Here is a 25,774-nt window from a genome sequence, read left to right as displayed (position 1 = left end):
GGTTTAACATTACTGACCTTACTAAAGGTCACTGTTTACGTCAATTTCTTGAAGTACTTTGATGACTCGTAAATGGTGAAGGTATAGGTTCAGGTTGTACTTTCGTAACGTCACTGTTCTCTATCTGGGCACCAGGTTCATGATTTGTACTCACCAGTGGGAATAACGACGGTGAAAAGTTTTCCTGCTCGCCATCCTCAACATTTGTTGCCATAGCAACAAGTAATCGCTCACGATCACTTGTTGCTATGAATCGCCCCCTTAAAAATGAATTAAGTAATTATTAACATAGGTAATGGCTGTACAACGTACAATAAATTCTGGTACTGATCATGGACATCGGAAAACAAGATCCGGCAGGAGAGGTAATTCTCATGACAACAGGGCCTCTCAGGTCGTAACCCGGCGAAATCCCTGTTTTAAAGATGCAATAAATATTGGTACGTGGAACGTCAGAAGTATGTATGAACCTGGAAAAATGAACAATATTATACAAGAGATGCAAAGGTTAAATATCGATATTTTAGGTATCAGCGATACAAGGTGGTCGAGTTCAGGCAGCTTCGCGACAAACAACGGAATGATATATTTTTCAGGAAATAATGACCCACACCACAGATATGGAGTAGCAATTGTTGTATCAAAAAAAATGATGCAGTCTGTTATTAACTTTACACCAGTGTCTGATAGAGTAATATTCCTTCAACTTCATACAAAAACTGTAAATCTTAATATAATACAGGTCTATGCTCCTACTGCAGAAAAATCAGATGAAGAGGTTGAGGAATTCTATGAACAAATTAACCATGTTCTAAAATCTATAAAGCCAAGAGACGTCACAATTATCCTTGGTGATTTTAATTCCAAAATTGGGGAAGGAAAAAGCGGCAAATATGTAGGAAATTATGGTCTCGGTTTAAGGAACGAGAGAGGAGACCGAATGTTACAGTTCTGCCAAGAAAACGATATGATTATTTCAAACACATTTTTTAAACTCCACAAAAGAAGGCTTTATACGTGGACATCACCTCAACATAACGCACAGAAAATAGTTAGAAATCAAATAGACTTTGTGTTGATAAATGAAAGATACAAAAACGGCATAAAATCGGTTAAGGCGTACCCAGGCGCAGATGTTTCCTCGGACCACAATCCCTTGATAGCGCGTGTAAGCATTAAACTTAAGAAACCTTCACAAAGGGTAAAACCAGATTACATAGATACCAGCCGCTTACAGAACTCAAAAATCAAAGAAGAATTAAAGCAACAGATAAACGGTAACCTAAGAATGTTGTCTACAAAGGAACCAAACACGCACGTAGAAAACAAGTGGCAAGACTTAAAAGAAGCCCTAATAAAACCCGCTCAGAATATCCTTAGCAGAGGAAATACGACAAAAAGACAAGAATGGATGACAGAGAAAATTTTAAGTCTCATGGAGGAACGAAGACAGTTTAAGGGAAAATGCAAACAAAAATACAACGAGATACACAAGCAAATTAGAGATGAAATAAGGTCAGCGAAAGAAAACTTTTACAAAAGAAAATGTGAAGAAATTGAAGAACTGCAATTAAAACATGACACGTTTAACCTACATAAAAAGGTAAAAGAATTGGCAGGTATACAAAAAAGGAAGCATCCCAATGTGCTATACAACGCAAATGGACAAATAATAACTGACCTACAAGAAAAGCTTACAACCTGGAAGAATTATATAGAAGAACTCTTTGCCGATGAAAGAGAGGATCATGATATTGGTAACATACAAGGTGAGGAAGGACCAAAAATCTCTAAAGAAGAAATACTATATGCTATAAAAACAATGAAAAATGGCAAATCACCGGGTCCAGATGGACTTCCATCGGAACTTCTTAAGCTTGTGGAAGATGAAACAGTAAATGTTTTGGTTGACCTCTTTAACTGCATTTATAAAACAGGAGAAATACCTAAGGAATGGCTTCTGTCAACTTTTGTAACTATTCCAAAGAAAACAAACGCAAAACTGTGCACCGACCATCGCACAATAAGCTTAATGGGACACACACTAAAAGTATTTCTTAAAGTGATACATACAAGAATTCACAAAAAACTAGACGCTGACATCAGTGATACTCAGTTCGGGTTTCGAAACGGGCTTGGAACAAGGGAAGCACTATTTGCACTTAATATCATGTGCCAAAGATGCCTGGATGTTAACCAGGATATATATATGTGCTTTATTGACTACAACAAGGCGTTCGATAAAGTTCGCCACGAACACCTGATGAGACTGTTGGTAGAGAAAAACTTGGATAAAAGGGACGTCAGAATTATCTTCAATATTTACTATAACCAGAAGGCGAATATTAGAGTAGAACGGGAAACAACCGAGGAACTCGAGATCAAAAAAGGCGTAAGGCAGGGATGCATACTTTCACCAACCTTGTTTAACTTATATTCAGAAGATATTATAAACAGAGCCCTTGCTGACCAAGATATAGGGGTTAAAATAAATGGCACTTTAATAAACAATTTGAGATACGCTGATGACACAGTATTAATAGCAGACACCCCGGAAGATCTCCAAACACTGATAAACAGAATAGTAGAGTGCAGCGAAAAGTTCGGTTTATCACTTAACATCAAAAAAACAAAAATAATGATGGTGTCGAAATCTCCACAAAATTTTTCTGACATAACCGTACATGATCAAAGAATTGAGCGTGTTAGAAAATATAATTACCTGGGAACTGTTATTAATGAAAACAACGACAACTCTGAAGAAATCAAGATCAGAATAGAAAAAGCTAGAGCTACTTTTACCAAAATGAAAACAGTTTTATGCGGAAGAGAGCTAAGTTTAAATCTTAAAATTCGCCTCATGAGATGTTACGTGCTGTCAGTTCTTTTCTATGGAATGGAAGCTTGGACACTGAAAAAGATCGATACAAGGAAAATAGAAGCATTCGAGATGTGGATGTACCGCAGGATACTGAGAATATCGTGGACAGAGAGAGTGACAAACATGGAAGTGTTGCGAAGGATGCAGAAAGAAAAAGAACTTGCGCTTACTATTAAAAAGCGCAAACTGCAATACTTGGGACATATAATGAGGGGACAAAAGTACCAGCTACTACAATTAATTATTCAGGGAAAAATAATAGGTAAAAGATCCATTGGCAGAAGAAAACATTCATGGTTGAAGAATTTAAGAGATTGGTACAAGTGCAGCAGCTGCCAATTATTTAGATCTACGGTATCAAAAATACGCATAGCCTTGATGATAGCCAAACTTCGGAACGAGGACGGCACCTGAAGAAGAAGAAGAACATAGGTAATTGACGAAATGAACAAGAATGTCACGAAGAGTGTATTAACTCTAATTTTATAAAATAGTTAGTATTTAGTAAGTTTTTGTAATAACACTGCTGCACATTTTAAATGAGTTATTCCTCTAAGTTGAGTGAAAAATAGATAATGATTAATAAATGTTTTACAAACAACAAAAAATGGTTTACAGTTATGATTCAACAATAGTGTAGCATGTCAAAAATAATGAACTGAACCAATAATAGTGTCGTTAGTAAAAATATTATTTTAAATCGTGCTTGTGTAAATCAGTAATAGTGTAAGAAGTAGAAAAACAACAATGTTATGGTTAGGTTCAAATCAACAAGAATGCAATAACTCAAAATATAGATATGCAAATTACATACCTGATTCAGCAATAACGTGGAAACTCAAAATGATAAGCAAAGCAACACGTACGTTCCCGATCACTGTTGGCCGCAACTAAAAATGGCGCAATATTATGAGGGCGATAACGACATTCGGTCAGTCATGAATAACGTCTTATGGCGCCATCTCTTATTCATTTTTTGCACTATTAAAACGACGGTTTTATTGACTTGTAGGGAATTGAATTTTACGTCTGAATATAGTGTTATGTCAAATTCGAAACATTTTGAGTTACGACACTATTGTATTATTAGTGCGATATGAAGGAAGCGCTAAAATCGACAACATTGCCGTCATTGTAGAATTAATTAAACGCGAATTAAAAACATACACTGTTATCGTCTTGGTGGGAAGCGGGGACCGTCTCGTTCATACGCGACGGTTGTACGACAGTCGATTCGTACTCAACGATGTTGCCATTTATAGCGTGTATATCTAATTTAATACTAAACAGGCTGTATCACTTAAAAATAAGTACATATTACGAACTCTTGTGCGATCTTAGTTTTGGTTTTCCTTAAGTTACTTATATTCATCTTAATCCTGATAAATCGCATGCTATTTTTTATTTCTATTATCGACAAAAACATCTGTTAGATGTCGAAGTATCAATATGTTATATTCTAACCGCATTCAAAAAGTGCAATACCTAGTTTTTGGATTTGTACGTTGATGAATATCTCAATTGGAAAAAGCAATGCAATGACATTATTTCCAAAATAAACAAAGTGTGTTACCCCCTTCGGGACCTGATAGACTAACGGACGAACAGCTTATCATGCTGTATTATGCTCAGGTGAAGTCTCGTTTGATGTATGTGATACCATTTTGAGACACGTCTGGTAAATTCAGTGAAGCCTTTCTATGTCAAAAGAGTACACCCATTGATCATATAGTATGGTATAACTAGACCCAAACCCAGACATCCAAAGTGAAAGTTATCCTCCAAAACCAAATTGTTCTATATTATCTATATGGTCCACATAATGTTCAGAAAAAAGTCACACCATTTTGAGCGTCGGGTTTGGGGGGAGAGGGGGGAGAAATCGGTAAATTTGTAGTTTTTTACGTTTGTCGTCAATATTTCTAAAACTATGCGGTTTAGCATGAATAACCTTCTATACAAAAATGTCTACATTAAATTTGAAATAAAAAAGGTCCTATACTATGCATAATCCTTGAACGGTTCAAAAGTTACGGAGGTAGTATAGTATAATTGGTCCAAAAAAGGCCAAACCCAGACGTCCAAAGTAAAAGTTTTCCTTCAACACCAAATTGTTCTATATGGTCCACATATTGTTCAGTAAAAAGTTACACCATTTTGAGCGTCCGGTTTAAGGGGGAGATGGGGGAAAAGTCGGTAAAGTAGTAGTTTTTTTACGTTTTTCGTCAATAGTTCTAAAACAATGCTTTAGCAAAAACAATGTTCTATACAAGAATGTTCTACGTGAAATTTAAAACAAAAAAGGTCCGATACATAATTGTTATAAAATCAACGGTTCCATAGTTACGGAGGGTAAAAGGTGGAGGTTTTCGATACTTTTTATATTCTTTGGGCAATTTATAGAAATTTTCTTTAACAGGATTGTGTTTTGTAAATAAAATTTGCTATTTCAGTGGCCGATGATATGTTAGTGATAATCCCTTGAAGAAACGTCAACCTCACCACCCAAAATCATCATCAATTGCCCAGATAATATAAAAAGTATCGAAAACCTCCACTTTTCACCCTCCGTAACTTTGGAACCGTTGAATTTATAACAATTATGTGTAGGACCGTTTTTGTTTTAAATTCTATATAGAACATTTTTGTATAGACCATAGTTTACGCTAAAGCCTAGTTTTAGAAATATTGACGAAAAACTTAAATAACTACTAATTTGCCGACTTCTCCCCATCTCCCCCCCAAACCGGACGCTCAAAATGGTGTAACTTTTTACTGAACAATATGTGGACCATATGGAACAATTTGGTGTTGGAGGAAAACTTTTACTTTGGATATCTGGGTTAGGCCTTTTTTGGACCAATTATACTATACTACCTCCGTAACTTTGGAACCATTCATTTTAGAAGGATTATGGACCTTTTTTATTGCAAATTTAATATAGAACATTTTTGTATAGAAGGTTGTTCATGCTAAACCGCATAGTTTTCGAAATATTGACGAAAAACCTAAAAAACTACGAATTTACCGATTTCTCCCCTCTCCCCCCCTAACCCGACGCTCAAAATGATGTGACTTTTTTCTGAACATTATGTGGACCATACAGAACAATTTGGTGTTGGAGGATAACCTTCACTTTGGATGTCTGGGTTATGCCATTATTTGGATCAATTATATCATACTAATAATACGATGAGTATTTTCTTCTCTAAACCATGTTGGTCGGTTAGTGAAGAAAAAGCTGTGCTTTGACTTTATCGTGACAACCAGAGGAAAAGGACCGAAAACAAAAACAAAACTAGAACTAAATGTAGTCCACTAGATGAAAATAAGAGTTTTGGTTTTGTTTCAGTTTTGTTTTTGTTTTTCAAGTTGTCCATATACAAAACACAAACTTCAAGTTACCCACCTGCAATAATAGGTCAAAGCATAGTAAGTTATATAATAAGAATTAATAAAAAAAAAGTGAAGGAATATGAGAACATTTCAATTGAGTTTAAAAGATTTCTCATTATAAAAGACTAGTGAAAAGAACTTCAAGTTAGTGAAAAGCAGAGTCAGTACTGTGCTGTGTAGCCACAACAAAGAAGTGGACATTTCGTGTAAAAAAACTAGGATGGACCAGGTGACATCTCGTTTACAAACTATTTTAGGAAAATTAGGTTAAAAAAATACTGATTATTCTTGTAGATTAGGTGTATTGTTATTGTTTAAATAAAAAAATTATAAAAGACGTTTTATTCTGTGGATGAATATTCTAATAATTAATAAGCATAGGTATGCTTATAATTTTACACTTTGTATTTGTTTTTGTCTTCTACTTTTGTAATGTTAGGTTTAGCGTGCTTTTACATTTACTTCCATTTATTTAATATTCATTTACATTCTGTTTGTCAACAAGGAAATAAAGTGGTTTATATATTTTTTATTTGACCCTTCTAAGTTGAAATACCAACTAACAAATATATTTTACAGTTTGTAATTTATCAATGTGTCAAATTGATATTCAAAATATTACTGGCCCATACCAGTTCCTCAAGAATATCTTTTTTATGCGGAATTTGCTTGGTTTATCTTCAATCAGTTATAAACAATATTTAGCAACAGCAACTTCAAAAATAATATTTCCGTTAAGTAAATCAATAAATAATTTTATTCACAAAACCGATTCTGATTCGGAGCGCAGGTGTATCCTTTTGTGGGTGTTTCTTCATATATTATCCAGTTCTTGATTTATCTGTAATTTTTCGTGGGTTGTAATGATACTTTTTATTACAGTCTATGTTATTTAGGATATTTAACGAACCGTTGAAATTAAGTTAAACTTCTTGTCCACAGTTATATTGCTGCTGTCGATCGTAACAAAGTGAACAACCTTTATTAGTGAAAAAAGTCCCTGGGGATATCGAGCAGGTGCATATATGAGAAGTGCACCATTATTATTGGGTTGTTAAGACATAAATCAAGATGGTATTCGTTTCACCTTCTAACAACGATTGTTTTAATGCTAGGTTTAACATCGGTTAAAAATATTCTGAATAAAAATCAAGCTGCTGTATATTTTTATAGCGTTTTAATAAGAAGGGGTATAGCAATTAATATATTTTTTTCTTTACCATTGTTTTAGATATTTTATATTAAATTGGTGTTTAGATTAATATAAATTACACTTTTTGAAGTTATATATTCCTAGAATTTTAGAAGATTTATATTATTTTCTAAATTCTAGAATTCAGAAAATATGGAAACACTGATTTATTGGTCCGCGTCAATTTTTGAGTAGATTGACATGGGCTAAGTTCTTGGTTAATTCGTGATGTGCCAACTTCCATGCGATGTTTGGCTTACTCCCGTTTTCATAAAGTAGTTAAAGGAGACGTTAAATTTAAAAGTAAAAATTTAAAGTCTCCTTTAACTTTAATATTAAATCGGGCGTTTTAACCACTCTTTTCATAATATAAACATAGTCTGGGCAGATTTATCGAAAAAAGGCCATTTTTGGGAAACGGTTTTACCAGCTATTTTATTGCTGGAATCGAATCTGTCCATAACGATGCAAATTTTTAATTTGTTCAAACAGAAATGGTTTAATTAAATAATTATACAGCTTTCAAATGGGAATATTTGTATTTTGAACGTTAAAAGGTGCACGTGCTGTAAGTTTTTCTAAAAAAATCTTCAACAGGAAAAAATATGTACCTAGTTTTATTTTGTTATAAATAAATTAATTTATTATAACAAAACAGACGTAACTCGAGTAAACAGTAACTAGAGTTACTTCAGATTAAAAAAATTGCATAGGGATTGCGGCTATAAGTCTTTAGTTTGTGAAAACTGTCATTATAGATAGCAGTACGTGAAGGGTTTAAAGTGTGCATGAAGTAACAATGTATTTTAAATGGGATTTACTTTTTCGCACTGTTTTTTTTGGCACACTTTCATATAATCAAATATCCTTAACTTTCGCCTTGTCATGTGAGCCTTAAATTACAACCAAAGTTTTGACAGTTTTGTGGTGTGAAAGAAGTTTGAATTTTTAAATGTCAAAAGTTCTAAAAATTGTAGAATAGAAATGTATTCCAGTGACGAAGAGTTGGTTTTTTTATTTGTTTATTGTAGATAAAATATTGTATGAAACTGTACGTGAAGAACTTTTTGCGCACTTACGCGATGTATGGCACTCGTTCCGCTCGTGCTCTAAACATCGCGTGCGTGCGCAAAAAGCATACTTCACGAACTGTTTCATAAATAACTATTTTTATCGTATACTGATTTTGAACTTTGATATCATTTTCTTCAACCTAGTCTTTGATTGTGATTTTGGTATTTATCACTCATAATACCGATGGTCCGGATGGACCGGATGGGTCCGGATAGCTCAGGCGGTAGCATGTCTGACTCTCACGCGGGTAGGCCGTGGTTCGAAACCCAGCGCCGGCGAGAACATCTAGACATTTTTAAAACATCTATAGGCCCCAGGTCGACTCGGCCTGAATAAAAATGAGTACCTTATTGGGTAAAACCAGAGGTAATAATAGGCGGTTGAAGCGTAGCGCTGGCCCTGTTACCTTCCTTGTATACCAGGCCCTAGATATAGCAGACTACCAATACTATAACCCCAAAACCTCGTTAACGGTATAAAACGGAAGACTATCATACAGTATGTCCCTGTAAGTTGTATCCATTTGGAAAACTTTTTTATTATTAATTTTACGAAAAAAATAATTCCTTATAAAAAGTTCTGCATGGTCCAAAACCCAAGATTCAACCATCAGATATCAAATTTTATGAATGTTATACGAGGTATGTCAAAGAGATTGAATTTCACTCAAGAGTAAAGTACCTTTATTTTTCACAATATTGAAATTTGCTATTATGAAAAGTTGTTTGGAATTAAAAACTATATTCTAATATAGTTCTAATTGAAATTTTTTTTTGAAAAATTATGGATAACTAACATTATTTTCAGTTATTTCAATTCTGATAACTCTTTTCCTATTAATTTTACGAAAAAAGTGATTCTTAATAAAAAGTTCTGAATGGTCTAAAACCTAAAATACAACCATCTTATATCAAATATTATCAATTTTGTACGAGGTATGACAAAAAAGATAAATTTAGATCAAAAGTAAAGTACCTTTATAGTTCAGAATATTTAAATTAGAAGGATGTATTTTACTCTTGAGCGAAATTCATATTTTTTGACATACCTCGTATAAAATTGATAAAATTTGACATAAAAGGGTTGTATTTTAGGTTTTAGACCATGCAGAACTTTTTATTAAGAATCACTTTTTTTCGTAAAATTAATAATAGAAGAGTTATCTGAATTGAAATAACTGAAAATAATGTTAGTTATCCATAATTTTCAAAAAAAAAATTTCAATTATAAAGATGTAATTGCATGCTAGAATATAGTTTTTAATTCCAAACTTTTTAACTTTTCATAATATCAATTTTCAGTATTGTAAAAAATAAAGCTACTTTACTCTTGAGTGAAATTCAAACTTTTTGACATACCTCGTATAATATTCAAAAAATTTGATATTTGATGGTTAAATCTTAGGTTTTGGACCATGCAGAGCTTTTTATGAAGAATAACTTTTTTTCGTAAAATTAATAATAAAAAACTTTTCCATATGGATACAACTTACAGGGACATACTGTGTAATACCGATGGTTTTTATTATTTTATAATATGTTTTGACTCTCTTCAAGATATAAAAATGTGTATGTAGAAAGAAGACCGAAATAAAAATGCAATTTTTCTAATATTACCATCCTATTGTTTATAACTTCGCAAATGCCGGTCAACTTTGACCGGTTGTATCTCAGGTACCACTCATTGCAATTCAAACGTTTTTTTCTTTTAAAGGAAGCGTCCAGTTGCGTCCTTTCCAATATCGTTTCCTTCTATGTGTAGATATTTTATGTTTATAAGCCAAAAAATTGTTTATAACTTTAAGACATTCCTGAGGCCGTTCAAATAGTCTAATTTCAATTCTGTAAAGTAAGTTCGACAGGTTAGCGCCTTTATGTACAAAAATCATAGTTATTCTGATGTATCATAAATATTCTGGTTATTATTTCGACCTTTAATATGTAATTAACAATTTAATTGTTTCTAATTTAATTTGTTAGATTGTCGCCGGCTTCCAAAAATATAATCTACTACAAATATGCTTTATGTCACCAAGCTATTTAGTTATTGATAAATAATCATTTCTCTGAAATTATAGTGGAAAATTCAAAATTTGGTTGGGAAAACCCGGATCTTCGGAGGAAAATTTTCGTCGAAGGAAATCGGAATCTGTGCAGAATTAAATTACGGTTAATTTGTCTTTATGTGTTTTTGGTTTAAAGTTAAGATCTTCGGAGTTACAGAGCAATCATTGAAAAAAAAATTTTTGGAGTGGTAATTTGTTTATAAACAGAATAGCACACTTTCTGCGGAGTTTGCATACATATATTACTAATACATATATGTAATCTTAAGATTCGATTCCGGCAATAAAATATCTGATACATAACTTTTCCTTGTTTTTAGCGAAAGGCCACACGGGCGATAATTTACGGCGCCGTAAGAGCAGTAAACCCATTGGTTGACTAACTCCTCCACCAATTAGATGAAATAGGAGTTAGTCAACCAATGCCTCGTCAGGTTTACTGCTATTCTTCTTCTTCAGGTGCCGTCCTCGTTCCGAAGTTTGGCTATCATCAAGGCTATGCGTATTTTTGATACCGTAGATCTAAATAATTGGCAGCTGCTGCACTTGTACCAATCTCTTAAATTCTTCAACCATGAATGTTTTCTTCTGCCAATGGATCTTTTACCTATTATTTTTCCCTGAATAATTAATTGTAGTAGCTGGTACTTTTGTCCCCTCATTATATGTCCCAAGTATTGCAGTTTGCGCTTTTTAATAGTAAGCGCAAGTTCTTTTTCTTTCTGCATCCTTCGCAACACTTCCATGTTTGTCACTCTCTCTGTCCACGATATTCTCAGTATCCTGCGGTACATCCACATCTCGAATGCTTCTATTTTCCTTGTATCGATCTTTTTCAGTGTCCAAGCTTCCATTCCATAGAAAAGAACTGACAGCACGTAACATCTCATGAGGCGAATTTTAAGATTTAAACTTAGCTCTCTTCCGCATAAAACTGTTTTCATTTTGGTAAAAGTAGCTCTAGCTTTTTCTATTCTGATCTTGATTTCTTCAGAGTTGTCGTTGTTTTCATTAATAACAGTTCCCAGGTAATTATATTTTCTAACACGCTCAATTCTTTGATCATGTACGGTTATGTCAGAAAAATTTTGTGGAGATTTCGACACCATCATTATTTTTGTTCTTTTAATGTTAAGTGATAAACCGAATTTTTCGCTGCACTCTACTATTCTGTTTATCAGTGTTTGGAGATCTTCCGGGGTGTCTGCTATTAATACTGTGTCATCAGCGTATCTCAAATTGTTTATTAAAGTGCCATTTATTTTAACCCCTATATCTTGGTCAGCAAGGGCTCTGTTTATAATATCTTCTGAATATAAGTTAAACAAGGTTGGTGAAAGTATGCATCCCTGCCTTACGCCTTTTTTGATCTCGAGTTCCTCGGTTGTTTCCCGTTCTACTCTAATATTCGCCTTCTGGTTATAGTAAATATTGAAGATAATTCTGACGTCCCTTTTATCCAAGTTTTTCTCTACCAACAATCTCATCAGGTGTTCGTGGCGAACTTTATCGAACGCCTTGTTGTAGTCAATAAAGCACATATATATATCCTGGTTAACATCCAGGCATCTTTGGCACATGATATTAAGTGCAAATAGTGCTTCCCTTGTTCCAAGCCCGTTTCGAAACCCGAACTGAGTATCACTGATGTCAGCGTCTAGTTTTTTGTGAATTCTTGTATGTATCACTTTAAGAAATACTTTTAGTGTGTGTCCCATTAAGCTTATTGTGCGATGGTCGGTGCACAGTTTTGCGTTTGTTTTCTTTGGAATAGTTACAAAAGTTGACAGAAGCCATTCCTTAGGTATTTCTCCTGTTTTATAAATGCAGTTAAAGAGGTCAACCAAAACATTTACTGTTTCATCTTCCACAAGCTTAAGAAGTTCCGATGGAAGTCCATCTGGACCCGGTGATTTGCCATTTTTCATTGTTTTTATAGCATATAGTATTTCTTCTTTAGAGATTTTTGGTCCTTCCTCACCTTGTATGTTACCAATATCATGATCCTCTCTTTCATCGGCAAAGAGTTCTTCTATATAATTCTTCCAGGTTGTAAGCTTTTCTTGTAGGTCAGTTATTATTTATCCATTTGCGTTGTATAGCACATTGGGATGCTTCCTTTTTTGTATACCTGCCAATTCTTTTACCTTTTTATGTAGGTTAAACGTGTCACGTTTTAATTGCAGTTCTTCAATTTCTTCACATTTTCTTTTGTAAAAGTTTTCTTTCGCTGACCTTATTTCATCTCTAATTTGCTTGTGTATCTCGTTGTATTTTTGTTTGCATTTTCCCTTAAACTGTCTTCGTTCCTCCATGAGACTTAAAATTTTCTCTGTCATCCATTCTTGTCTTTTTGTCGTATTTCCTCTGCTAAGGATATTCTGAGCGGGTTTTATTAGGGCTTCTTTTAAGTCTTGCCACTTGTTTTCTACGTGCGTGTTTGATTCCTTTGTAGACAACATTCTTAGGTTACCGTTTATCTGTTGCTTTAATTCTTCTTTGATTTTTGAGTTCTGTAAGCGGCTGGTATCTATGTAATCTGGTTTTACCCTTTGTGAAGGTTTCTTAAGTTTAATGCTTACACGCGCTATCAAGGGATTGTGGTCCGAGGAAACATCTGCGCCTGGGTACGCCTTAACCGATTTTATGCCGTTTTTGTATCTTTCATTTATCAACACAAAGTCTATTTGATTTCTAACTATTTTCTGTGCGTTATGTTGAGGTGATGTCCACGTATAAAGCCTTCTTTTGGGGAGTTTAAAAAATGTGTTTGAAATAATCATATCGTTTTCTTGGCAGAACTGTAACATTCGGTCTCCTCTCTCGTTCCTTAACCCGAGACCATAATTTCCTACATCTATTACGCGCCGTAAATTATCGCCCGTGTAGCCTTAGCCTTAACCTTATTCTAATTTGCCCAGAGTATTACTCTTCACATAGTTCGTCCATAACGATAAACTTGTTATGCATTCATTAATAAAAAAACCGATAACCATCCTACCTGCTTACCATATTTCATTGAAGTTCACAGTGAATAATTCACACTAATAAATTTACAATTAGAATTATTGGCCCCCAGTTTATAACCACTCAAATTTCAGAGGGGGAGTCTTTGAAATTTATCACTAAAGGTTCGGTGTTACGGAATTTTTCGTATAGACTATTAAATTTGTGGTATAAAAATCAGTAATATGCAACTAAATATACCCCAGTAAATTGGAAAAAAATCATCGATTTCACATAAAAATACAGGTTTTTGAAAGTGCTAAACGATAGATGAGGGATAACTGATGATAATTCCGTGAAAACGTACAGCTAATTTTGCTTTGATTTTTTTTAAACAACTATAAAGAGTGAAAAAATCATTTTTTTATCTATAAAACGTTTTTTTGTGCGTTTTAGAGAAAAATGTTTCAAATAAATGGTGTAGATCAGTGGTTCCCAACGGGGGCAGTACCGCCCACCGGTGGGCGTTGAAGAGAGATAAGGGGGCTTTTTGGGTCCAAGGAAAATTTGGGGGGCGTTGAGGAACAGCTGCCGCCCCCCTAAAGTAACTCATTGCTTCTTTGCTTCTAACAACTTTGCTTTTCGCTTCTCACACAGAAATAGAGAAGGTGAATCCGAAAATATAAACGAAATGCACAAAATGCATTTTGGTTATGCACCGTGCAATTTTTTATTTATCACTCAGTCCAACACTGCAACAATTTCGACGTTGCAGTCGAACGTTTCAGATTGGTTAGTATAATTCCACTTCCAGTAGAACCTTTCTGCTTTAACCCTGCTGTCCCGTTCGAGTCAACTACACAAATGTACTGTTCGGGTCAATATGACCCAACTATGGTTTACGCTCCTTAATCGAAATAAAATAAGCTAATGGTGATAAATAAAACTTTATTAACAAGAAATTATGGTTAATAAACCAAAATTATGTTGTTAATGTAAATTAAACCTAATTAACAAAAACAAAAGGCATTTTTTTCTTTCAAAAAAGCCTAGTAACAAATATCTACAAAAATTTAATTCAGTTTACAACTGAGACAGTAATAAAAAGAATGGATTTTACAAATATGTTTGTGATATAATACAACATAATAATTAGTCTTGTTATCGTTTTTACGGCAAGTTTACAGCGTGTTCGTTTAGCAGGGGGAGTTAGATTTAATAGACGGTTCACTAGCATTTCCATCTTGTCTACTTGTTCCTGCTCGTGTCCTTTTTACCAATTCGTAAGAGCCTTTAATTATTGGTATATTTTTTCTGGAAATGATGACTGGATTCATTAGTTTTTTCCCAATTCCTCAAGAAAAATTCGCCGTTTTCCCAATTTATTGGTATTCCATTGGATATTTATTGATGCCCATAACACGAACGCGTTGTAGGCAGAAATGTCCAGTAGATTATAAAAAAACAATCATTGGCCAGCGATTTATCTCTTCTCACATGTATACGTGCCCACAAGCTAATCTAGAGTATCCACTGCTTCCTTATTGGAATTGTAATCTAAAATAATTTGGGGCTTTTTCATTTGATGAAAGTGATGCATGATGCATCGATTCATGATGCAAAGTACTCATAAGAACAACATTTTTATTATTTTTGGGAATATTGTCAAATCTTGCATGAAGCAAAAAAGACGAGCTATGAACTTCTTTATTCGCGATTTTTGCTGAAAGCTCCGGTTTATTTTACTTATAATCCCCGGCATTATATTTACTTTGTTTTAGAAGAAATTGTCCTAAATTTTACGATGTAAAAAAGTTATTATACACGTTATATTGTGGCATTCCAAATCACTACTCAAGTCACACTACTCAAGTCACACGCATTTCTGTATAGATCTGCAATTTTAGAGCATAAGAAGTTTTACTGTTCATAATTACATAAACCCCAAAGTTTTGTGCCATATTTCGCTGGCTTGCTGGAATGTACCATTTGAAGGGAGAGCGACCTCTAAAGTCAACTAGTTGCTTATGGACGGTAACATTTTCATCAGGGTTAAAATTTCTTTTTACATTTTCTACCCATGTTTCATAAATTTCACGTATTGCCGCAAGTTTATCAAAACGTCTTCTATCCTGTCTAGTAGTTTTGTTATCAAAACGTATTACATACTTGCAAACTTTTTGTAAATATATCAAGCGACATTGTTGATCGAAATATGGTACGACCCGTTTCTTCATTCCATAAACTTTTAGTTGATTCACCATGGGACTTATAAACTCGAGCTAAAAATAAAAGACCAATGTATGTTTGGAAACTAACTTTATTCATGTCTTTCCAGTTGGTCATATTTATAATTTGGTTTGCAACATCGTCCAGCTATACTACACTTTATTTTACAAGTTTTAGCTTGCAGAAACCTGTTTTTATTTACAGACGTATCCGGCTGACAAACACACAGGTACTGCTAATTTAGAATACTGCCAACTAAACACACATACACAGGTAATTTTTAACGGTTTAAATACGCGGGTCACATTGACCCGAACGTACCCTAGGTAACAATTTCATTTTTATCAAAAAAATCAGGAAGTTGAATGTTTATCTCATATGCAATTGAAAGACCTCATATTAGGTAATAAAGTCACGAAACACCAAATCGGTACGCCGCGTAATAATTTGAAAAATAAGAAATAAATTATTTTTTGGGTCAAATAGACCCGAACAGGACAGCAGGGTTAAGTGAATTTTGGCTCCTCCTTCGCGCAGCGGCATGGTCAGGCATAACTTAATCATTCGAGATTGTTTCGCTAAAGCAGGGTGGTGAATTTTCTGTGTGTTATTTGCAGAAAGTTGCAGTGCATTTATTAGAAATATATTTTATTGTAATACATATTTGTCACAAAGGTAAGTATCTACGTGGCATTTATATTCACTTACTATAATTCTTTATTATTTTTCCCTATCGTAATTTACGAGGTATTTGTAAAAATGTAATAAATCTAAATTTGTTTCCTTATATGTATAGTTATTGTAAAATATTCAAAAAGTACCAACTTGCACAAACTGGATCAAAGTAAAAAGTTAATTAGGACCTACCTACACTGAGAGAAGAATTGGGGAAAAAGTACAAAAAATCTTAATAAAATCTACTATACTGAATAGTAATCTGATCATAGACTGCCAAAAATAAACTATTTACTGAATATAAAGTTATTTTTATAATATGTGTACAGTATGGTACTTTTTAATAAGTTGTTTTGTAATTTTTCCTTAAATTCTTCTCTCAGTGTATATTTATTTACTTGTGGCATGTTTTAAATTTCTCGACTACTTGCTTGGATATTCCGCCACTCTGAAATATTGATTTTGCTAACTAAAAAAATATTTAAAACTTTATTATTTAAAATTATCAAAGCGGTGGCTACAGCATATTTATTTTTACAGATATACCTACAGTATGTCCGATCCAAAGAAAAAGTGCAGACAATACAATGTCGATTATTTGAAGTATGGTTTTATTCAGTCGCCTTCTAATAAGGCATTACCAATGTGTTTAATTTGCCAGAGAGTTTTCTCAAATGAAGCCATGAAACCTTCACGATTACAAGAACATTTGACCAAAATACATCCCGACAGAAAAGACAGAAATTTATCATATTTTGAAATGCTCAAAAAACAACATTTCAAATGTCCAACTTTAGCTAGTATCTTTTCAGCAGTATCAAAGCAAGACGATGATGGGCTACGTGCTTCTTATAACATTTCCTGACTTATAGCTAAATCAGGAAAACCCCATACTATTGGCGAAGAATTAATACTGCCAGCTGTAAGTGAAGTTTTGCGGACTGTACTGCACCAGCCGGCATCTGATATTATTAAAAAAATTCCATTAAGCAATAATACGGTACAGAGACGAATTGACGAAATGTCTGAGGATGTGGAGCGTTCTCTAACTGATTATTTAAAGACTACTGAGTTTTCTTTACAGCTTGATGAATCAACTCTGCCAAACAATGAGTCTTTACTTCTTGCGTACGTTCGCTTCATAAAAAGTGAAAAAATCTGTCAAGAACTGTTATTTGTAAGAACACTGGAAACAGATACTAAAGGCAAATCGATATTTGATGTTCTGGGACACTATTTTACAGATAAAGGTATACCTCTGGAAAATGTCATAACTGTTGCTACAGATGGTGCTCCGGCAATGGTTCGACGACACCGCGGACTGATAGCATATTGCATATTTGAAAAAAGCGGTACCAAATATACTCGCCGTGCATTGTGTAATTCACAGACAGCATTTAGTTGCAAAAAATCTTAGTGATCGCCTTCATTGTTCACTACAATATGTAATTACTGCAGTTAACAAGATCAGAAGCAGTGCTCTCAATGATAGATTGTTTAGAAAACTGTGTGATGAAAACGACGAGAATTTTAATCGTTTATTGTTGCACACAGAAGTTCGATGGCTTTCGAAGGGTACCTGTCTAAAAAGATTTTATGATCTCTTTGACTCAGTTTTAGAGTTTTTTGAAAGCAAAGATGATTCTTTGAGAGACAATTTATTAAAATTTAAGAGCGATATTGCTTATTTAACTGATTTATACGATAAATTTAATGAAACAAACCTACAGCTACAAGGTGATAATTTGAATTTGATCAAAGCAAAAGGAACTATTTCCTCGTTCGTGTCAAAACTTAATTTGTATAGGCAAAATTTGGGTCGGAGACAATTTCATCAGTTTCAAAATCTTTCCTCTGTGGAGACAAATGATGAAGACATTCTGGTATATTGCCAGCACTTGGAAGCACTTCAAGAAGATTTTAGGAATAGATTTCAGGATATCCTTGGTCTGATTATTCCAGATTGGGTGCTAGAACCGTTCTCAAGTTTAGAAACAGCAGAATTATCACTACAGGAGAAATTGATAGAATTGCCAACAAATGAAGAGTTAAAAGTGAAATTTAAAAATGGATATCAAGAATTTTGGCTGCAATGTCAAATTTCAGTATTATATCCAGCTTTATGGGCTGCATCAAAGAAGTTTTTCGTTGCCTTTCCTTCATCTTATTTAGCCGAAACAGGATTTAGCATAGTCAGCAATTTATTAACAAAGAAGAGAAATAGACTGTCCATAGTGGAGCGCGGTGATTTAAGATTGCTGATGACAAGTATGGAACCAAATATTGACAGATTACTATCGTTACATCAAGCTCAGCCTTCTCATTAAAAATGTTATATCATTATTATATTGTTTTTTATGATATGTATTTAAGTTAAAGTTTGATCAATACATGACTACTGTATTTATGAATAAAACATTTTTTTTTAATTTGTTGTTGCTTGGATTAGTTAAGGGGCCGTCGAATCATATTTAAGGTAGCCTTTGACCCAAAAAAGGTAAAACAATTGTGAATGAAAGTGCGTTACTAATTTTAAGAATGGAAGAGTTTTTTAAGGGGGGCGTTAAGTATTTTGTTTTTGGAAAAATGGGCGGTAGGCCGAAAAAGGTTGGGAACCACTGGTGTAGATCTTAAAAAAATCTTTAATTTGCTAGTTTGTAAATTGAAATATTACATAAACAATTGGCCGAGATAATTTCAAAAATTCTTTAATTTTGCACTAATTTATAAATGCTAATAATATTAGTTTTTGCATAATGACTTCTAATATACCTACTTGAAATTATGCTAATTAATGAGTTATTGAAATGTGCTAAATTTCAACTAGATCGACCAATTTTATAGTTTAGAAGTTATTCAATTTATGTATCCCAGAGAGCAATTGTTTAAACAACTGTACTTGCCCACACAGTGACTCAGAGGTATTTGGCAGATCGCAGTCAACTCCTTGAAACTTCGGCTTTAAGATATGTATATTAAAAAAAACTCAACATTTTATCAAAATTGTTATTTAAAAATCCGTGTAAAATAGTTATTTTTCTACAACCACTATTCAAAGTGCACTTTTCTGCACGGTTTTATGTTAGCAAACTTGATATTTTCTCACAGTATAAGATATTTGACATTAGTGTGCAGAAAAGTGACGTTTCTGTGCCGCAAAGTGACGTTTCTGTGCCGCAAAGTTCTTTTCTGCACAGTTGACTACCTCATTCTGAGTAACGTTATATTCTGTTTACGTCCGTGGACTACCGCATTCTGAGTAACGTTATATTCTGTTTACATCCGTGGTTAAACTTTAGACAAATATATAACCTATAAGACAATTATTATATTTAACTATAGCATAGAAACTAAATTATGGATGTTACAACTGTTTTATTTTACAATTTTATTCTTATTAAACATTTTATAATTATCAAATAACCAATAAGGATTTAGCAACCTGTGCAAGAGACGTCGAATGAAGTAGGTTTTGTGTAAATCCGTGACTGCATAAATATAATGTCAATAATGTGTAATAATTGTTTAAATTTAAACAAATTAAGGCAGTGCATTAATTTTGTAACTGATTTCTGTGCAATTTATTTAGGTATAAGGAATTTAAATTGATTAGTAGGTATTAATTAAATACAGTTTAAAATTTATCACATAGGTACCTATTATAATTAATCGTCGTTTGGAAATTGTGATTTTTATTTTTAGGAAAAACTGTGCTTGTAGAAAAAGTATAGTGTGAAACACGTGCAGAAAGGTAATTTCTCACTCGTTTGAATTGCGGCACTCGCTTGCGCTCGTACCGCAACTTTTCAAACTCGTGAGAAATTAGTACCTTTCTGCACTTGTTGCACAATATACTATTTCCTAACTAGTGCGGAAAGTGATACTTTCACGCACGAGACTGACGAGACTGTCGTTGACCCGCACGACGCGATAGCGGAGTTCGGGCAAGCAGTCGAGTGCGGGGAAGACACTTTCCGCATGAGTTAGGAACAATATTTTTTCTAGGGCCGTACGTTTGGAAAAAATCCACAAAAAATAGAGTTATATAAATTTTTATTTAGAAGTGAAAATACACAAATTAATTCTTTGACAAGGTTGTCAAAACCAAACTTTCAATATAATGGGTTACCACGACGACGATATTGATTTCCATGACGACGATTCGTGAAGTCGTGACGCTTTTTGCCGATTTGTGTTCTCCTCGTGACAATTTGACATTAGATGCAGAACTAAAAGTTTATTATGGATATTTTCTTGAATGTGACAGTTGTCAAAACTAGGAAATTTGTTGCAATAACAGAAACAATCTCCTTAAGAAAATTCCCACCGTAATTTTGTACAGTAGAAAATTACCACTGTACTAATAATCTGATTGGACAGAATTAAACATGTGATGAAAAATCTTAGTACACGATCGGAAGTTAAAATCATTAAAAAATAATCTAACATAATATCACAAGAGAGTGAGTGAATTCGAAATCTTGTTGCATGGCAATAGACACGAAAGCCCGTAGGGCTCGAGTGACTATTGCCGATTGGAAACAAGTTTAAGAAAAAATTGGAGCATTATTTTCTTATTTATTCTTACTATCGTGTAATATTCGACGGATTATTTTTTAATACTTACATATAAAATTCAAGTCTTTGTATAAAAACATTCAGTGACATTTATCCCAATTAATGTGACTCATTTTTCAAACTTGTCAAAGTGAACAGCTCAGTTTAGCAAATATTCAGATGAAAACACCAAAAAAACATTAGTTAAACTTATTTATAAATACAGTTTTATTCATGAAATAATCTTACAGAAATACAATCGAGCGCTTAAAATTGCCGATTTGTGTTGTCCTCGTGATAATTTGACATCAGATGCAGAATTAAAAGTTTATTATGGTTCATTTTCTTAAATTTGTCAGTTGCCAAAACTAGGAAATTCGTTGTAAATAAACAGAAACAATCTACCTAAAAATATTCCCGCTGTAATAATCTAGGTAGAAAATTCCCACTATAATAATAATCTGATTGGACAGATTTAAACACGTGATGAAAAATCTTTCTACACGATTGGAAATTAAAATCGTTAAAAAATAACCGCTAAAATTTTTATTTTTGTAGGTTTCTATCGGTCAGAATCTTTATGAACGAAGGAATCGTTATCATTTTTGTTGATCAGGGCCAGCGATAACGGGCCTGCAAGGGATGCGCTGCAGGCGGGCGCCATTGTTTAGAGGGCGCCAAAATGAGATTTTTTCTGTTGGTATTATACGAAATATTAATTTAAAAAAACGGACAGGCGCCTATGCTAGTTTTTCAGGCGGGCACCTTATACCATAACAGCGGTCCTGGGCCTCGATTTTTGACCCTTCGCTTCGTTATCGAACGTATTCGCTTCGTATACTAAATAGATACGAAGCGAATACGTTCGATAACGAAGCGAAGGGTCAAAAATCGAGGCCCATTTGTTGATTAACAAAAATATACAGAGCGAGGAGTTTTATTCAAGAAATATAATTTATATAACTACCTAAATTCATTTTGATTAGTTTTATATTATAAAAATATCCACTATCGTAGACTTTTGCGATGTCCATATTAGCAACTAATGGAGTTCAAACATTTTAATGGCTTACAATGTAACAATTATATTTGAGATATTTGAGAGAATAATGTACCAATTATATTCGCGGAAGAATTTACAGTTCTTTAAAAACAACGCAGAAAACTATTAATTAAGATTTTATTAGATATATGTACATGTATTGTGAGGGACAAGATCTATGAGAAATTTTAATAAACGACTTACTGGTAATCCGGTAATAGGTATCTATTGATACCTATTGTAACACAGACCCCCAGCGAGACATTTACAGAGTTGTATCCAACATTCAAATAAAATTATCGGAGAAAGTGTTGAATTTCAAATTATTAATTTGTGTACTTAAATGTTTTTACCAATTGATCGATATACTGATTATTTTTCAAGTAAACTACCTCGTATTATATATATCTAGTATTTAGAAAAATGTACCTTCACCCTTTTTCCAAAATTAAGATTGGCAAAATAAAATATTTTTTCAGTTACGAAAATAAAAATGTTGCTTTGGTGGATTTACAAGTTTTTTTATTAGCCGTGCTTCGGTTCTTAACAAGTTCGTCAATGAACACTTAATATTAATATATTATACAGTCAGGTCCTAAAGTAACGGATAAATATAATTTTTACGTACTTAATTATAAAGTAGATGAAAACTCCTGAACCAGGTCAATTTTTACACACAAAAATATACGTTCTCAATAAAATCGTTCAACTACCCCTTTAACCCCATAAGGATAATAGCTACTTTTTGAGACATTTACCTAAATGTTTAAAAAGATTCGATGTTACTTTTTTGTCAACCAGATAACAAATATACTAGTCAATCATGACAACTATTTGAATCGAGGACTTTTTTATGTAAGAAATAAAATAACTTCTTTCTTAAGTATCAAGTCCAAAAATCAAAAATATTACATTTCTGAATAGAGAATTGAAAACCCTCTTAAACTCCGTATCACACGCCTTTATTTAAACTTTTTAGATGGGTAGCTATTACCCCTTGGGCGGTTAAGGAGGTAGTTAAATGATTTTATTGAGAAAGTGTATTTTTGTGTATATTTGAGGATTTTTCGTATGCCCTTATAATTTACGTAGAAAATGAATTTATCCGTTATTTTAGGACCTCACTATATAAAAGAAGTTAAATTTGTTCACAATAAAAGTACAAAATTTTTTGTAAGAGGTATATATTTTGTAAAAAAGTAAAAAGCTGTGCAACGAAAGTCGTCGTTGTTACATGGAAAAAGCTTTTGGGGGACATGACACCATCATAAGTTAAAGTAAAACAGGTTAAAATTAGACTGACAGGTATGAAAAAAATAGTTTTTATTTACTTACATGTCACATGCGATGCCACAAAAAGTTACCAATTGGTCTTTTTACTATCATAAATTAAATGATATACTAGCCACTTCAAAAATTCACATTCACTTGGGATCTTCCAATAGGATTTAAAGGTTATTCCAACTCATCGTCATTATCGTTCTCTTCATCACTCTCATCCAAATTAATAATAATTTTCTTCAAGGCTGGGACATTTTTCATGTAATCCTTTTCAATCTTCTTTACATGTTTTATAGCATTTTGATAGTTTTGAGCACTGATATTTTTGAACTCCGTTTTTATTAGTTCGACAACACTTTGGGCATCTTTTGGAGATGTGTTGTTCCTCCGGATATGGTTTATTAACTGAGCCCATAGCAATTCTATGGGATTCAACACACAGTAATATGGAGGTAATCTTAAAACCATATGTCCATTGTTAGTGGCTAATTTATCTACAATATGTTCTTTAGTTACGACTTTTGTATGAAGAACGTGAATTAGTTGATCTTTGGTGTAATGATCCTCAAAATATAGGTCTTCGGCTATTAAAAATTCTTGAATTTCATCCTTTCTACTCTGTTTGGTTGGAATTTTTTTAATGCATCTGGAGTGATATGATGCATTGTCCATAACAATCACGCTATTTGCTTTTAAATTTGGGAGTAATGTATTCTCAAATCACGATTCAAAAAGCGTCCCTTCGATGCCTTGGTGGTAGTCTAGAGAACTGTCTTTAATACTTTTGGAACTCAACAATAACGCATCGTTCACCCATCCATGTTGTCCTCCGCAATGTAATATGCAAATTCGCTTGCCTTTAGAATGAGGTACATCTATTTGGCATTTGCTTAAACCGTTTGCCCAGGCTTTATCTATCGTTTCGTGAGAATCAAACCAAGTCTCGTCCAGATAATAAATTTCTCGACACTCACTGCGGTATTGTAAAATTTTTTCGATATATTCATTCCTCCATTTTATTAGGCGGCTACTTTCCATTATGGTTTGTCTCTTATTGACAGTTTTATATTTAAAACCATTTTTGGTCAAAAGTCGTCCCAGAGTCTTTGTGGAACAATCATAAACCATATGTTTTTCTTTTAATTTTGCCATGATATTGTTTAGGTTAGGCATAATTTTAGCTGCATACATATTATATATTGTCTCACTAATAGGTTCCAAGAGGTAAGGTTGAATTTTTTAAGAGCTTCCCAAATCCTTTCTTGTTTTTCTATATTTCGAACCAGTCTTTATTAAACGGTACACTGTTACACAAGAAATTTTTGTTAATATCGCCGTTTGCTTAACAGCTTCATATTTGGTCATTTTTTTAGAAAGTCCGTCAAATACATCTAACACCATATTTTGCTCAGTTACACACAAATTCTTCCTTTGGTGAGTACTTGACCCCGCACTTCCATCTTTATCTTCTAAATTATCCGTAGGTTCATTTTCGTCAGGTAAATGCGTATCACTTTCCCATGGCCGCCACATTTATTGTTCTTTGATAAATACTAAATTTTATATCACAACGCGCTTTTTTTCAACAAACTCTGGCTGAAAGAACCACAAAATATACTGCTTAAGAATGACTAATTGCGTTATTTAAATATTGTGACAATGATCCCGCCCCATTTAATGATTCTACGAAAATGTACTTATTAAGTACTTAGCAATTACCGGAAATATAAAATTGTTTAAAAATTTGTATTCAGGTCAACCGCAGGAATTTCTCTTAATTATTTTTAAATGTTACAAACAAAGACATGTTGTATAACATTTTACAAAAATATTTTTTAATGGATTTGGAATAAGTTTTACTTCTTTTTATGTATATCGATAAATAGTGTTCATTGACGAACCCAAAAAACAAAATGTCTACTTATTTTCGTAACTGAAAAATATTTTTCCACCTACATACCTCTACCGAAAGTATTCATTTCCTGACCTGATTGTAGGGAGCATAGTCGTACTTTTCCTCCCTTGAATGATTCTTGAATGAAGTAAACTTAATTCTCGGGAGGAAAAATAGCACTTTGCTTCCTTGTTATACAAATAGCTATTATTTTGCCAGTCCTAAATTAAAAAAAAAGGATGAACGCAAGTATTTTTTAATACTATATTGCGAGATTGTTTACTGATAAAAACCATTGTTAAGATCAATTTGTAAAAGCACTTAAACCAACTAATAACGTCTAATAATTTAAAATTCAACACTTCTTCGGTAATTTTATTTAAATGTTGGATACAGGTTAGTACAACTCTGTAATGTCTCTCTGGGGGTTAGTGTTACAATAGGTATCAATAGCGGATTATCAGCAGGTTGGTTTTTAAAATTTCTCATAGATCTTGTCGGTCACTATACTACTATGGTATGTAAGTAAAAATGGATACAAA

The 25,774-nt window shown here is 33.3% G+C and overlaps 2 protein-coding genes across 5 annotated transcripts in view; one reads left to right on the top strand and one right to left on the bottom strand.

Annotated features, from left to right (window-relative positions):
• LOC126883261 (ephrin-A4) overlaps positions 1 to 25,774 on the top strand; it is a 443,595-nt gene that overhangs the window by 211,671 nt on the left and 206,150 nt on the right. The gene's annotated exons all lie outside the window — the stretch shown is intronic.
• Positions 23,513 to 24,010, bottom strand: LOC126883751 (uncharacterized). Its single transcript, XM_050649416.1, has one exon. The coding sequence runs from the start codon at positions 24,008 to 24,010 to the stop codon at positions 23,513 to 23,515; it is 498 nt and encodes a 165-aa protein (XP_050505373.1).

The sequence above is a fragment of the Diabrotica virgifera genome, chromosome 4 (assembly GCF_917563875.1).
Source record: "Diabrotica virgifera virgifera chromosome 4, PGI_DIABVI_V3a".
NCBI classification, from domain to species: Eukaryota; Metazoa; Arthropoda; class Insecta; order Coleoptera; family Chrysomelidae; genus Diabrotica; species Diabrotica virgifera.
Note: the sequence above shows the minus strand (reverse complement) of the source record. Positions and strands in the feature narration are given on the sequence as shown.